The following is a 14,482-nucleotide window of genomic DNA, read 5'->3' on the forward strand; positions in this document are numbered from 1 at the left end:
TCGAGGTTCGTTCGTTCGTTGCGAACGGGACGAGAGGCAGGAGATGAGAGCGCACGAATTGAAAGCAGCGAGAGAAGAGAAACCTATAGATCAAGTGATGATCTCGAGGGAGTGGGAGAACTTGGCGACCTGAGGAACGAACGAAGGGAGCGGGGGGGGGAGAGTCAGACGCGTTGAAGGGCAAACAACGAGAGGAGGAGATGAATCCGAACGAACCTTTGCGTGACACATGACCTGCAACGGAAGAGCGAAAGAAGAGAGGTCGATTCAGTTAAGATGCAGAGAAAAGAAGGAGAGAGGAGAAGAAGGAACGAGGCTGACCTTCTTCGCATCGAAGTTCATGACCTGCAAAGCCTCGAGGTTGGTAGCTCGGGAGAGAGCGACGTAGGCTGTTTCCAAGGCGAAGCAAAGAACGTCAGATTCAGAACGAAGAGAAGAAAGAAGAGGGAGCGGGAAAGGACGAACCTTGTCCCTTCTCGAAGATCCTTCGAAGGTCGACCTTGACTCGTTCGAGAGCTGGAGGAAGAGAGGGAGGGAAACGAGACGGGATCAGCTCGGAGAAGAGAGAACAAAAAAGGAAAGGAGAGAGGCGTACTCTGTCCTTGCGACTTGTGGATACTGTAGTTCGAGAGAAGGGGGGGGGGGTGAAGGTCAGCGAGAAAGGAGGGAGGGAGGGAGGTGAGGAGAGGGAGAGACGAACCTCATCGCCCAGGAGACTGCGTGGACGGAAAGCGAACAGGGTTAGCATTGAGAGAACAGAATGGAGAAGACTAGAAGAGTTGGCTTACGAATCAAGGGGATCTGTAAGAGCAGGCAAGAAGGAAGGTCAGTCTCGTTCCAAACTTCGACGCGTCGAACCAAACCAAACCCCAACTCACCTGCGTCCTCGAAGCCTTCACGTTCCCATTCTGCTCCTCCACCTTGAACTCCTCACTCGTAATCAACCTCGTCATCACCCCTCCTCCAGGCAGACTAAACGTCACCGCCGGGAACTCCACTGCTCTCGCCCCTCCATCCTGCATCCTCTTCTGCTTCTTCTCCTCCCTCGTCAACTCTTCCCCAACGATAATCATCCCTCCCCCTCCACCTGCCACCTCCTGATCGAAATCTTTCGCGATCAACGGCCAGTCATCGGAGCTGTAGAACCCTCGAACTCGACCGATCGATCCGTTGACGAGGTCGTCGTCGAGGTTCTTGACGAGCATGACTTGACAGTCGACCTTGAGCTGGAGGTCCTTGACGGCGAGCATGTTGGAGAGCTCTTTTTGGAGTTGGACGGGGTCGGTGAGGGAGCCGTCGTCGGAGGATTGGTAGAGTTTGGATTCGGTCTTGAGCATTTTGAGACGAGCAGCGTTGGAGTTGTCGACGTCTTCTCGACGAGGGTAGCTGGAGGAGGGAAGGTGGTGAAGGTGGACGGAGGTGGAGCGAGTGGATGAGGGGTAGGAGGTGAAGAGGGAGTGAGAGATATGAGAGAGAGAGAGGAGAAAACGAGGTCAGCTCAGAAGGGACGTGAACTCGAGACGAGACGAAGGAGACGAACAGTTCCGTAGGCTCGATCCCATCCTCGTAGAACACCGTTCTCGAGAGCGAGTTGAACCTCTGGATCGAAGCAGGCGATAGACTTCCGAATCGCATCTCGTTGAGCATGTCGACGAACGCTGAGGGAGAAAAGCAAAGACGGACGCAGGTCAGTTCGACGCGTCTCAGACCCGACGAGATTGTCAGTGCTCACTCTGATCCTTCTGTCGGAAGACCTGCAATCGTGGAAAGAGAGAATGAAGAGTCAGCTCTGAGCGAAGGGTGAAGAGAGACGAAAAAGAAGAAGGAAGGAATCGAACTGACCTGGGTGAGGTTGACGGTCCTGTGAATCGACTCCTTCCACATCCTAGCTTCGAACGCGAACTTGGGCTCTCCTTTGGCGACGGGAGGAAGCTGGTGGGGATTCGAAAGAGGGCAAACGGAAAGAGGGAGGTCAGGTCTGAGACGTCGAAGTCGAAGTCGAAGTCGAGGCGTGGACGAGAAGAGAGGAGGTGACGAGGGACGAACTTGGAAGAAGTCGCCGGTCACGATGAGCTGAGAGGATCAGATAAAGAAGGCACGAGTCAGTTCAGCAGGGAGAAGAAGAAGGGAGAAAGGCAAAGACAGAACGAACCTGAATCCCACCGAAAGGAGCTTGATCTCGTCGCAGACTGAGGGGACGGAAAAGAAGTCGAATCAGTCCTCGAGCAACGCGACGAACGAACGCAGCACGACTCACATCGTAGCAATCTTAGCCAGCTTGTCGAACAGATCTCCATCCACCATCGACACTGCGAGGAAACGAACGGACCAAGCAGAGAAGAAGAAGAAGTCAGCTCTCGACGCGTCGAGCTCGAACGTCGGAAAAGGGAATGGAACTCACCCTCATCGATGATCAACACCTTCGTCCTAGTCCACCTCGACATAGCCTTCTGATTCTTCTTCACCTTCGCAGCTCTACCCATAACCCCAAACCCAAACACACCAACACCAAGAGTCAGCTCTCGTCTCTCTCTCCTTTGCTCTCCCAACCCCAACCCCAAGCCCTCCTCCCTCCCACCCTCATCTCTCCCCCTCGCCCGACTCACAGTTGATCAGCAGGCTCAATCCCGAGTCCAATCCCAGCGAACGAATGCAAGGTCGTTCCTCCAACGTTGCAAGCAGCGATTCCCGTCGAAGCCGTGACGGCGACGGCGTCGGGTCGGGTTCGGTACTTCTCTCGAAGACCTTTGATGATTTCTCGGAGGAGGACGGATTTTCCGGTACCTGAGAAAAACGAAGAGGAAGGAGAGGTGGGTGAGTTAGTGGGGCGAGAGAGGAGTGGGAGGGAGGGAGGCGACAGGAGTGTGTATGCGAGCTCGACGTTGAGCTTCCTTCCTCCTCCTCTCTGGTTCCTCGCCCTCCAACCCTCCAGCTCCCCACAGCTCCAACCTCAACCCAACCCGACCTGAAGCCACAAAAGACGAAAACGAAACTCGAAAGACTCACCAGCACTCCCCGTGAAGAAGACGTTCTTCCCCTCCTTCACGACCATGTCCCTCACCTTGGTCTGCTCCTCCGACAGATCAATCTTTCCAGACTTCTTCTTGGACTTCTTGGTTTCGACCACCACCGTTGAAGGTCCCACGTCGATGGAGCGTTTCCTTTTAAAACGAACGAAAACGAAACGAAGGAAGGAAAAGGGAAAGGAAATGGTGAGCTTCGATCTTCCCCTTCTTCCCCTCCCCTGCTCCTCCCTCTCTGTTCCTCTCCCTCTATCCTTCTCTCGTCGAAGTATACAGGTTCAGCATGTACGAACGGACTCACTTGGCAGGCAACTGACTCTCCCACGGATCCGACAACGACCTCTTTGCTGCCAGAGCACTCGTCCCTCCTCCTCCTCCACTCCCACTCCCACTCCCACTCGCTCCGTTCACAGCACCACTGCTCGAACCAGACTGCTCGTCATCCCCCAACACGGCTCTCCTCCTTCTCGACCGAGGGGACAGGTCGGGCGTGGCGATTCGGGTGGATCTCGAGGAGGACGAAGGAGGAGGAGGAGGAGGGACGTAGGAAGCTGCTGCTTGAGCTGCTACTTCGAGGATGCTAAGTTTCTGGCTGGTTGAGGTTCGTTGGAAAGGTTTGGAGGAGGAGGAGGAGGAGGAGGTGCTGTAATGAAGAAGAGGAGACGAAAGGAAGGAGAACGAAGAGAGTGAAATGAGCAAGAAGAGAAGAGAGAGAAAGAAAAGGTGGAGCTCACGCTTTCGGGGAAGGAGGCCACGACATTGCGTTCGTTCCTTCTTCGTCGTCCGAGTCTACGAGATCTATGATATCCTTGTTCTTGAGCTTGTTCTTTGGAGGAGCTGGAGGAGGATCGGAAGCTGGTGAAGGAGAGGGAGGAGCAGCGTCGTCGTCGTCCCCCCAGGAGCGAGAGAAGGACGCGACTTTGCTGACCTTCATGAATGGAGGAGGCGAAGAGGAGGAGAGAGTCAGCTTGGGTATAGAGGGGAGAGGTGGGTGGAAGAGGGTGGACTTGCAGCTTTCCTTGGTTGGGACATGGTGGGAGAGGAGGAGGAGGTGAGGGTTAGAGGTGGCGAAGGAGGGAGGGGAGCGAGTCGAAGGAAAGTCAAGAGGGGGGTCGTCAAGAGCGGGACGCGTTGATTGGGTGGGCCCTCCTTTCGGGAAGAAAACCTTTCACTTTCTTGTCTCTCGACCTCCTCGCTCTCTCTTCTATGTGCTTCTCCGACTTTTCAGCAAAAAAAATCACTCTTGAAACGACCCTCCCTGGCAACGGCAGCAGTCTCTCCCTCTCCGCCCAAAGTGAAATCCTGAGGTCCTCTCCATCCCTCTCTCCAAACCACCAGCCATGTCTGAATCCACCTCTACTCCCGTCGAAGCCGTCGTCGCCGCCGTCGCTGCTCCTATGGAAGTCGATTCTACCACCACCACCGCTCCTACTACTTCGGAAACTATCGTCGTTCCTGAAGCTGCTTCCTCCTCCTCCACCGTCGCTCCTCCTCCTTCCACCTCCCCCGCCGCTGTGATCCTCCCTGAAGAGGAGGAGATCGCTGCCAAGACTCTCGCTCAGGGTTAGTTCTTCTTCTTCTTCAACAACTCGTAATGATTATATCTGTTCCTGGGATGGAGCCGGTAGAGCTCTCTCCCTTCCTCCGCGAGCTCCAAAAACTGACCTCTCCTCCTTTCCCTCCTTCCCTCCCTTCCTCCTCCTTTGCAGTCGAGTTCTACTTCAACGACGCCAACCTCCCTTACGACAAGTTCCTCTGGACCGCCACCCAGAAGGATCCCCAAGGATGGGTCCCCATCGCTCTCGTCTCCTCGTTCAAGAGGATGAAGGACTACCTGCCCAAGGGAATCCCTTGGATCGCTACCGTCCTTCGAAGGTCCGAGAGCTTGCTCGCCGTAGACGACGCGGGACTCAAGGTTCGAAGGATCCCGGAGCTTAGACCTCCTGTGGATGCGTTCGGAAGGTCGATCTACGCTGTAAGTTTCAGCAACACGACGTTCTGGAGGGAGCTCAAGAAAGGAAGGAAAGGGAGAGAGAGCTGACTCGAACTTCTTTTGCTTTGTTTTTCGCCTCCGCCTTCTACAGAAGGGATTCGGAGAGGATTCCCCTACTCTCCAAACCGAGCTCGAGCAGTACTTTACTACCTTTGGAAAGATCAACGTCGTCAGGAAGCGAGTCGACGACAAGAAGGCTTTCAAGGTTCGTTCCTCTCTCTCTCTCTCTCTTCCCTCCCTTCCTTCCCTCGAAGGCTGACCTCTCGTTTGTGTATGTGTATCAGAACTCCGTCTTCTGCGAGTTCGCCTCCATCGAGGACGCCGAGAAGTTCCTCGCTCTCGACCCCAAGCCTCAGTACAACGGAAACGAGCTCGTCACCATGTCCAAGTGAGTCCCTTTCTCGTCGTTCTCGTTTCCTCTCCCTCCTTCCTCGAGCTCTTTCTCTCTCGCACACAACGCACCACTCACCTCCCCTCCTTCTCCTCTTTCTCTTTTCTCTCGTCTTTCCAGGGACGCCTACGTCCAAATGAAGATGAAGGAGAAAGGCCTCGACGCCGAATCCCTCCAACGAGGGGACGGACCCAAACTCCCCAAAGGAACGTCCGCTCCCAACACCCACAAGTTCAACGCCTTCAAGGAGCTCGCCTTCATCGCCAAGAACGGGAAACCTTCGGAACGAGTCTCGGGCGGAGCTGGAGGGAAGGACAAGAGGAAGAGGGAGGAGGAGGTCGAGGAGGAGAGGAAGAGGAAGAAGATCCAGGAGATTGTGGTCGAGTACTTGGGAACGAAGCATCATGTGACGGAGGAAGGGACGATCGCGGAGCCGGGACTGTTGGTGCCTCCTACGGGACATGTGTTGAGGTTCGAGGGGTCCGGGCCCGAGGGGGATTGGAGGGTTTTGAAGGTGAGTCGCGTCGTTTTTCGCTTCGTTCTTTTGTTCTCGCCTTTGTTCAAGAAGGAGTCGAGCTACTCGCCGCCTCTACTCGTTCATATCTCGAACTCACTGTACTGACCTTTCGTCCCTCTTCCTTTCCTTTCTTTCTTTTCTTTCTTCGCCATCTCCCTCCTCCCTCTCTCCTCCCCTCCCCTTCCTTCTCACCTCCCTCCCAGGTCGACCTCACCGAAGCCGGCTTCCCCTCCCCCTTCATCGTCTTCCCCAAAGGTTCCACCTCTGGAGCGTTCGAATCCACCTCCACTCCCTTCACGCCCGAAACGCTCGCCGCCCTCCAAGCTCGCAACATCCTCGTCGGAGGTCTCCCGATCCAGTGGTCCTTCATGGAGGGAGAAGATCTCCACAAGCACTACCTTACGAGAGCGAACTTCCAGGCTAGGAAGGCGTTGGACGCTTTGGCTTTGGCTGGAACTTCGTCTTCGTCTTCTGGAGGAGGAGGAGGAGGAGGACGAGGAGGAGGACGAGGTGGAAGGGGTGGAGGACGAGGAGGAGGAGGAAGGGGTGGCGAGAGGGGTGGACGAGGAGGAGGAAGAGGTGGCAGGGGAGGAAGGGGAGGAGGAAGGGGAGGGAGGGATAGGGACGGAGGAGGACGAGATGGAGGAGACAAGAAGGAGGGTGCTGGGGCGTCGGAAACGAAGACTGCTGCTGCTGCTGCTCCTGCTGAGGCTTCCTCGGCTGCCCCTAGGGTGAGTCTTTTTCTTCTTCTCTCTCTTCGAGAGACTCGACTCGCTGACCTCTCGTGTTTTCGTTAGGCCATCGACAAGGACACCGCCGCTGGGCAGGGAGTTCGAGGCGCGGCGGCTCCTAAACTCGCTCTTGCTTGAAAGAAGTCTTTCTCTCTCTCGGTTTATGATGATTTTTAATACAATCCCATTCTCTCTGTATCTAGTCCTGAGCATCGAGAGAGAGAGAGAATTTGATCGAGAGAACAAATGACGTTTTTTTCCCTCGGCAAGGAAAGAAAGCGAGACCGGATCGATTGATTGATTCTCTTCAACCAACTCTTTCCTTTCCTTCCTTTCCTTCCTTTCTCAACCACCACCACCCACCACCACCACCACCAACCCCTTCTCGCCCTTTTCTCCGCAGCACCCCAACGACCATGTCCTCCTCCCTCCCCTCTCCCCCTCCAGCTCCCTCCTCTTCAAGCAAGCTGACGCTCCACTTCCTGGACCACTCGCGAGCGGAAACGATCCTCTGGATCCTCGAGGAACTGCAGGTTGAGTACGAGATGAAGGTTTATTCTCGAGGGAGTAATTATTTGGCGCCGAAGGAACTGAGGTGAGTTCAGTGAGGAGAGAGAGCAGAGAGGAGGGGAGGAGGGGAGAGATGGGTGCTGATGATCAACGGTTCCGTTTGGGTTGTGATAATGCAAGGGAGATTCATCCTCTTGGGAAGGTTAGTAGTTTCATCTGGTGTTACCTTATCTTGTTCTTTTCTTTAGCTTGGAGGGCCTGAGCGAGGGAGAAGGAAGGAAGGAAGCACATCGGAGGGACGAACCCCTCAGCGAGCTCGTTCAGCCCTCCCTTCCTTCCCTTCCCTTCCCTCCCTTTTCCCTTTTTTTTCCTTCCTTCTCTCTCTCTCAAACCCTCAACTTTAACACTCCTATCGCTCGTATTTACAGTCCCCCGTCATCGTCCACAACTCGCTCGTCATCGCCGAAACAGGAAACATCATCTCGTACCTCCTCCGAACGTTTGACTCCCACACCAACGGAGTCTTCTCGCCCAAGGATCTGAGCCCAGAGATGGACCAGAAGAACGCGTACTACTTGCATTACGCTGAGGGGAGTCTTATGGTGAGTTTTCCTACCCCTTCGTTTTTTGTTTTTCCTTTCGTTTCCTGGTAAGGAACCGGGGGGGGAAGAGGGAAGGAAGGGAAACGATCAGAGCTCACTCACCTGTTCTTCTCTCTCCGGTTTCGTTCGTTTCCTTCGTTTTTGTTTTTAGCCCATCCTAGTGAACAAACTCGTCTTCTCCAAGTTCCCTGAAATGTCGCCGTGGTACGCTCGTCCTATCATCACCGGGTTTGCCGCTCAGGTGAACAAGAACTGGTTGGATATGGAGTTGAAGAAGCATTTGGGGATGGTGCGTCCCTCCCCTCCCTCCCTCTCCTCCTCGTTTCGTTCGGAGCTGATTGAAGTTTTGGGTTTTGGATCTGGTCTGGCTTAAGATTGATGGGGACCTTCAGAAGACTGGCTCTTCGTCGTCGTGGTTCTGTGGAGGGGAGGAGCCTACGCAGGCTGATTTCGTGAGCGACGCGTCTCCCTTTCCTCCCTTCCTCGCGACCTTCGTTTCCCTAACTTACACCCCTCTCTCTCTCTCTCCCAACTCCTCGCCTCGATAAAACAGGCCATGTACTTCCCCCTCCTCTCCCTCTCGAAAGGTCGAGCGGGAGGACTCGCTTGCCCCGAGTCCATCAAGAGCTGGGTGGCCAAGGTTGAGCAGAGGTGCGTCCGTCGCCTCTTCGTTCGAGCGCTTTTCGCGTTCTCTTGAGGAGAGCGCTGATACTGTTTCTGGGTTTGGTTCGGTGTTCGACAGGCCAGCGCTCAAAGCAGCTTACGCGAAGTTGGATCAGGTCGAGAAGGAGTGAGTCTCGTCTTAAGTTTGCTCTCTCTTTCTCCTCCGAGCTCAAGCTCAAGCTCGAGCTTGCTTCGACTCGAGAACCCTGACGTTTCACCCTTTTCCGCACTTTCTTTACGAACAGACGAGACGCTGCTACCGCTACCGCTACCGCCGCTGCTGCTCAGTCGGCGAAGCTCTGAGGAGGGGAAGGACGCGTCGATTCGACTCGACTCGACTAGAGTAGAGCAGAGGATTGGATTGGAAGCAGGATGGATACGTTCCGTTTCGAGTTGGAGGCTCTTTTTCTTGTGGATTCACATATATATATATACACAGGTTTCTCTGCTCGGTCTCTTCCGTGAGATCTTGAGCGAAGGGAGTCAGGCCTCCTCCGTCCTCCTTTCTTCTTCCCTTTGAAGAGCTTCGTCTGCTTCTTTTGTCTTGAGCTCAGGAAGAGAGATAGAGAGACTTCTTTGTTCGTCTTGGACATCGCTGGGAGAAGGAGGGAGGGGGGAGGGGGCGGATGGAAGGTGGGAGGGAGAAACACCAGGCGCGTCTCGAAAATCAAAAGTGTCAGCTCGAAGTTTGAAGGGTCGTCAGGGAACGGTTCGCTCTCGAAAACTTTCTTCCTCGGCCTTGAAGACGTTATGGCAGCCTCTCTTTTGACCTTCGTTTGAATCCAACAAGAACGGCAGCGAAGATCAGCGGTCAAAGAGCAGGTTGAAAAGGCAAGGGAGTTCGATGTGGGACGCGTCTTCCTCTTCCTTACGTCCTCTCAACCACAAGGACCGACTGCTTACTTCTCTCCGAGAGAGTGCATCTGCTAGGTTCGAGAGACGCCTCTTCTGTCCCTTGATGTTTCTTGTAGAGGATCTGATGCGACGAGAGCAGAGGCGAGGGACTGGTTGGAATGGAGACGGGGACGCGCTGCTGAGGATAAATCCTTATGAGGGTTGAAGCGGGGAACTGAAAGGAAGGGGGGGAGAGAGAAGGAAGGGCGAAAGCGAGGAGGAGGAACGGAGAAAAAAGAAAGAAGAGGAGGAAACCGATCGACGCGACTCGAACCAGCAACCTGGGGTCCCCCACCCCTCCTACACTCTAAACCGTCGTCCCAAATCTGCGTCTCCCAACCCAAACTGACAACGATCTACCTCCGCCGCTCTCAACCTGCTCAAAGAACACCACCCCACCCGCGGATCGTTCGATTCTGACCGCCGACGCGTCCCTCTCCTCCCTTCCTCTCCCCTCCGTCCCATCGAGAGCACGAGCAGACAGAACCCACAAACCGAGAACCGCCGTCATCAAAGGACACTTGGTTGTCTGTAGGGAGATGTGGCCGAGCGGTCTAAGGCGCTAGCTTAAGGTGAATGAAAATTTGTCTCGCTAGTCAGAAATGGCATGGGTTCGAATCCCATCGTCTTCACTTTTGCTGCCCTCCACGAGACATGGAGCTCGATTTGTGAGTTCGGGTTGACTTGGGAGCGTTCGTTTTTGGCTTGGAGAGAGAAAAGAGCGAGAGACGCGTCGAATTGCCTCCCTCTCTTTCCTGTTCCTACTCATTGGGCTCCCCGTTGTAGACACGCTCGATTGATCTGTTCAGATGCTGGTCTCTAGGTTTGATCGGCGAGCGGAGGGAAGGGAGGGGAGGAAGCAGCCGACGCGTCGAGTCGCGTTTTCCTCCTCTCTTTCCGCCCTTCCTCCCCTGGTACTTACAGGTGACGAGATTTTAATGGAGAGAATTGTTTTTTCCACTCTTTCGTGTTCAGAAGATGCGTTGAGTCGGGCTGTCGAGAGTCGAAGGTCAGACGCGTCCTTCCCTGTTCCTTTTTCGCCTACTCCTTCTTCTCCTTGACTGGTCTTTGTCATAACCATATTTTTCCTCTTCTAGATATTCACTATTGTTTTGTCCCTTCCTCTCCGCACTCGAACTCTTGAACTCAACTCGCCAACGAAATCAAGTTCATTGAACACGAGCTCGACGCGTCTCAATTTCTTGATTCTTGACCCAAAGGAGTAAGTTTGCCTCTCTTGATTCTTGACCTGAAGGAGTAAACTGCACTTTCGTAGGGTTCAAAATCTCGATTCGCGAGCTCAGTATCACTTGGGAGGTTCGGTTTGGCCCGAGAGAGAAGACGAGCGACGCGTCGATTCCCTCCGTCTGCTTCTTCGCTCTCACTCCTGGAATTACCAAGAGCAGAGTGAAATGTTCAGAAGCTGATTCCGACTTAGTCAATTGAGCAGAAGAAAGCAGGGAAGGAAGCGGAAGAGCTGGTCGACCGAATCGACGCGCCCGCTGCCCTCTTTTCGCTCACGCTCCGTCTTTCCTCTCCGAATATGCACAGGTGACGCGGTTGAGACCGAAACATTCATCTCTACACCTCTTTCGTGATTAAAAGCTGGAAAGGTCGGGAGGAGATTGCATAAGCTATCAAGAGCGAGAGGAACGATCAGTCGCGTCTTCTTTCCCTCTTCCCTTTGCTTTATGTTTCAGTCCATCGAAACTGTCTTGAACACCAACCCGTTGACGAAAAACGGTACAAGGGGAGGAGGAGAACGAGCGTCGGTGTTGGAAGAACTGGACGCGTCGCTTTCGTTTCGTTTCTTTTTTTTCGACGCCGCATTTCTTTATCTGCTTCCGTATCTGCGCTGGAGCACCTTCAAAGCCTCTGCCCCTTTCTCTCAGACCGAGCGAGAAAGACATACGAAACCAACCGAAGAATGCAAAGAACCTAACGAAACAACAACAAACCGACGCGTCCCCCTTAAACCCCAAACTCAAACTCATTCCAACTCTCAATCCTCTTCTTCCTACTCTCCAGTTCCCCCCACCTCACCCCCACCTCCTCCCTCCCCGGCACCCCCTCCACGCCCAACCAAAGCTCCAACCAAACCCTCAACAACTCGTCCTCCTCCTCCCCGTCCGCACCTCTCTTCCCTCCGTCCTTCAAGTTCCTCCACCCTTCCTTCATCCACCCTCCTTTCCCCTCCTTCATCTCCCTCAGTCTCCGCTCACCCTGCTTCGACTCGATCGCCAGCACCGCCAGCGCCTCGACGATCGTTCGTCGTTGCGGGTAGATGGACAGATGTCGCATCCAAGCGAAGGCGAACGGGACTTCGTCGAAGAGTTTCTTGTAGAGGAGGACGAGGACGTAGTAGTGGAAGGTTTGGGAGGTGGGGTAGAGGTGGGAGTAGAGGGACGGAGGGGGGAGGGTTGCCGCGATTCGGGAGGGGGAGGAGAGGAGGGGAGGGAGGTTTTGGGTGTGAGACGGTGGGAGAGTGGAGAGGTGGGAGAGGTCGTCGACTTCCTCCTTGAGACCGTCTGAGGGTGGAGGGGAGTAAGGTTTAACTCCAAGAATCGGAGGAAGACGAGTGGATTGGTAGAGGTCGTCGAAAGGGTGAGGAATATCGACGAGGAAAGGCCAGTTGGACGTCACGATCTCCTCGAACAACCACTTCGGTCTCGTCCAGAGTTCCTCGTCGACTTCTCCTTCCTCCAGCGCCGACGGCGGAGGCAAAGCGAAGAACCGTTCCACGTCCACCTTGGCCCAATCGATTCCTCCGTCCTCGTCCAGCTCGTGCTCCTTCGGAAGGTCCATCTCCACGAGTCTCACATCGAGATGTCTCGTCTCCCACTCCCGCACCTTCCCTGATCGGGTGATCCATTCCGAGGTGTACACGAACGCGGCCGATTCGAGCAGCTCGTTGAGCATCTCGATGGACTGGGTGACTCCCCACCGAGGTCCCGCGGCGTCCCAGATTCGGAAGGCGACTTCGAGGGAGCGTCCAGGGTCGGCAAGGTGACCGAGGGAGGTGAGGAGGGAGGTGAGGATGTGACCGTTGAGTTGGACGCGAACGGCTGGGGGTTGGGAGGAGGAGAGGGAAGGGGTGAGATCGAAGGGTGAAGAGGAGAAGGAGGAGGAGGAGGAGGATAGTGACGAAAGTGGAGGAGAGGGGGAGAGGTGAACAAGGACTTGGGAATGGTCGAGGGAAGGAGTAAGGGTGTGGATGTTGGGATCCTGATTCGACGCGACGAAGGGACCGTCGATTCCTCGATGAATGATCCGATGAACTCCCTGACGAACCGACCACTGATCCATCATCTTGATCCCAGCAGCGAGTGTCTCAAACTCGGAGGAAGCCCAGAGGTAGCTCCGAAGAAGCGAGACGTTGGGCGTCAACCTCTCCTCCTCGATCGTCCTCTGCCAAAGTCGAAAGACCTCGAGATGATCCTTCCTCGCCAGGAGTCCCTTCATGACCCCATCGAGAGCTGCGATCCTGAGTCTCCCTGTGACGAAGAGGTTGGAGTGCTCGAGGATTCGAAGGAGGTCGGAGGAGGAGGTGTTCGACGACGGGGCGGTGGCCATGATCTTGCAGAGGACGGCGAACGCTCGAGCTGCGTGACCGCGAGCTTGGGAGTAGTCGAGGGAAGAACGAGGAGGGAGGCGAAGGGTTTCGAGGTATTCGACGGCGGCGGAGGCGTCCTGGATTCCGGAGAGGAAGTGAACCGAGTAGGACGAGAAGAGTTCGAACCGATTCGCTGCCTGATCCTCCTCCGACATCACCAACGCCTTCCACCTCTCTTCCTCCTCCTCCCCGTTCGACGCTCCAAACGTCTCCACCGGTCTTCTCTGGACATTTCTCCCCAGCTTCGGCCGTTTGTTCGCACTCAGGTCCCTCTCGAGGATGTGCTTCCGCCTCTCCTTCGCCATCTCGTCCAACGCGTCGGCGCAATCGTTCGCCACCTCCTTCTGGTTCGCCTCGACCGCTGCGATCATGAGAGCGTTGACGTATCGCATAGGCTTCTCCAGTCCTGATCGGTCGGCGTAGTCGAAGAGGAGGGCTTTGAGGTTTTCGTCGGCGAGGAAGCGAGCTCGGAAGAGTTGGTCGTACGAGTGAGGGAGGAGAGGGATGGATTTAGCGAGCATGTGGGAGAGGACGAGGGAGAGTTGGGAGGTGAGAACGGGAGAGGCGGCTCTGCGAGTGGCAGGTGAAGGTCCGGGGAAGGATGTGAGGATTCGGATGATGGTGGCGAAGAATTGGGCTGGGTGATCGTCCTTGTGCCATCTCTGGGTGCCGTCGAAGTCGTAGAGGAAGTCGGAGATGCGAGGAGGGATGACGGAGGGGGTAGGAGTGGTAGATGTGGAGATGTGTCGACCGACGTCCAGTTCCGACGACGAGAGGGGAGAAGTCCATCTCGGTTTCCACGAGGCCTTTTGCGACGACGACGACGACCACGACGAACCCTCCTCCCTCCGCTTCTCCTCCTCCTCCTCCATCTCCATCTCCAGAAACTTCCCCGTCAACGCCATGTTCACCATCTCCGGCACCGCTGCCAGCAACTCGAACCTCGCTACGATCTCCAGCGCCTGAACGAAGAGGATGGCTTGACGCGTCGGGGATTGGGAGAGCCAGGGGAGGTGATGAGCCATGAGAGCGATTGAGAGGTGGGCATCCAACGACGACTCCGACCGACCCATGACGATGGTGATGAGCCAGTGTGGCCAGAGAGGATCTCCTCGAGGGGACAGGGTGGAGGGAACGGTTTGGAGTTGAAGGAGGGAGAGAGCCTCTCGAACCGACGACGAACGAACGACCTTCCGCCAGAGGAGAAACGTCTCGTCGTCGAGGTGGAGGAGGGACAACACCTCCCGAAGGTGGACTCCTGCAGGTCCGTTCTCCAGGTTGGCTAGGTCGTCGACGGTTTCCTCTGCTTCCTCCTCGATAGCGTTCGAGCTCGACTCTTCCTCGTTCGTCCGACGACGCGACACCGTCTCGTCTCCCAAACCCCAGGCGTAGGCGAGAACGATCTCCTTGGAACTCCAGGACCTTCCTCCCACATCGACGAAGACAACGTGGTACTTGTGAGTCTCTTCTGGTACGGTCGGCGGTGGAGGTATCCGAATCGTCGCGGGCGAGACAAAGTCCTTCTCCAACGCTCGACCGACCCAA

The 14,482-nt window shown here is 55.5% G+C and overlaps 7 protein-coding genes and 1 non-coding gene across 8 annotated transcripts; 5 read left to right on the forward strand and 3 right to left on the reverse strand.

The window, feature by feature from the left end:
* Positions 1-626: 626 nt before the first annotated feature.
* BDY24DRAFT_128082 (uncharacterized protein) lies at positions 627-1,114 on the reverse strand. Its single transcript, XM_076635975.1, has 2 exons — positions 879-1,114; positions 627-801 (listed from the first exon to the last, which is right to left on the reverse strand). The coding sequence occupies exons 1-2, from the start codon at positions 1,071-1,073 to the stop codon at positions 742-744; spliced, it is 255 nt and encodes an 84-aa protein (XP_076494793.1). The 5' UTR covers positions 1,074-1,114; the 3' UTR covers positions 627-741.
* A 418-nt stretch (positions 1,115-1,532) lies between these two features.
* BDY24DRAFT_128087 (uncharacterized protein) lies at positions 1,533-2,577 on the reverse strand. Its single transcript, XM_076635976.1, has 4 exons — positions 2,402-2,577; positions 2,258-2,309; positions 2,153-2,189; positions 1,533-2,073 (listed from the first exon to the last, which is right to left on the reverse strand). The coding sequence occupies exons 1-4, from the start codon at positions 2,481-2,483 to the stop codon at positions 1,729-1,731; spliced, it is 516 nt and encodes a 171-aa protein (XP_076494794.1). The 5' UTR covers positions 2,484-2,577; the 3' UTR covers positions 1,533-1,728.
* A 1,673-nt stretch (positions 2,578-4,250) lies between these two features.
* BDY24DRAFT_128135 (uncharacterized protein) lies at positions 4,251-6,071 on the forward strand. Its single transcript, XM_076635977.1, has 5 exons — positions 4,251-4,586; positions 4,733-4,998; positions 5,108-5,221; positions 5,301-5,404; positions 5,528-6,071. The coding sequence occupies exons 1-5, from the start codon at positions 4,364-4,366 to the stop codon at positions 6,027-6,029; spliced, it is 1,209 nt and encodes a 402-aa protein (XP_076494795.1). The 5' UTR covers positions 4,251-4,363; the 3' UTR covers positions 6,030-6,071.
* On the forward strand, positions 5,901-6,486 carry BDY24DRAFT_364355 (uncharacterized protein; the record flags this gene model as incomplete). Its single annotated transcript, XM_076637912.1, has 1 exon — positions 5,901-6,486. A coding segment is annotated over exon 1 (192 nt), but the record flags the coding sequence as incomplete, so codon positions are not given.
* A 28-nt stretch (positions 6,487-6,514) lies between these two features.
* BDY24DRAFT_395577 (uncharacterized protein) lies at positions 6,515-6,853 on the forward strand (the record flags this gene model as incomplete). The annotated part of the gene is made up of 2 exons (XM_076641314.1): positions 6,515-6,655; positions 6,722-6,853. Coding segments are annotated over exons 1-2 (222 nt in total), but the record flags the coding sequence as incomplete, so codon positions are not given.
* A 218-nt stretch (positions 6,854-7,071) lies between these two features.
* Positions 7,072-8,315, forward strand: GTT1 (bifunctional glutathione transferase/peroxidase; the record flags this gene model as incomplete). Its single annotated transcript, XM_076637494.1, has 5 exons — positions 7,072-7,250; positions 7,346-7,367; positions 7,594-7,767; positions 7,919-8,056; positions 8,142-8,315. The coding sequence occupies 5 exons, from the start codon at positions 7,072-7,074 to the stop codon at positions 8,313-8,315; spliced, it is 687 nt and encodes a 228-aa protein (XP_076494798.1).
* Positions 8,316-9,859: 1,544 nt separating this feature from the next.
* Positions 9,860-9,956, forward strand: BDY24DRAFT_t74. The gene has a single exon. It is a non-coding gene; the product is annotated as a tRNA-Leu (tRNA).
* A 3,218-nt stretch (positions 9,957-13,174) lies between these two features.
* Positions 13,175-13,856, reverse strand: BDY24DRAFT_395579 (uncharacterized protein). Its single transcript, XM_076641315.1, has one exon. It carries the CDS (start codon positions 13,724-13,726, stop codon positions 13,448-13,450), a length of 279 nt encoding a protein of 92 aa, XP_076494799.1. The 5' UTR covers positions 13,727-13,856; the 3' UTR covers positions 13,175-13,447.
* Positions 13,857-14,482: the final 626 nt, after the last annotated feature.

Source organism: Mrakia frigida (genome assembly GCF_051309035.1).
Source record: "Mrakia frigida strain ATCC 22029 unplaced genomic scaffold BDY24scaffold_24, whole genome shotgun sequence".
Classification (NCBI taxonomy): Eukaryota; Fungi; Basidiomycota; class Tremellomycetes; order Cystofilobasidiales; family Mrakiaceae; genus Mrakia; species Mrakia frigida.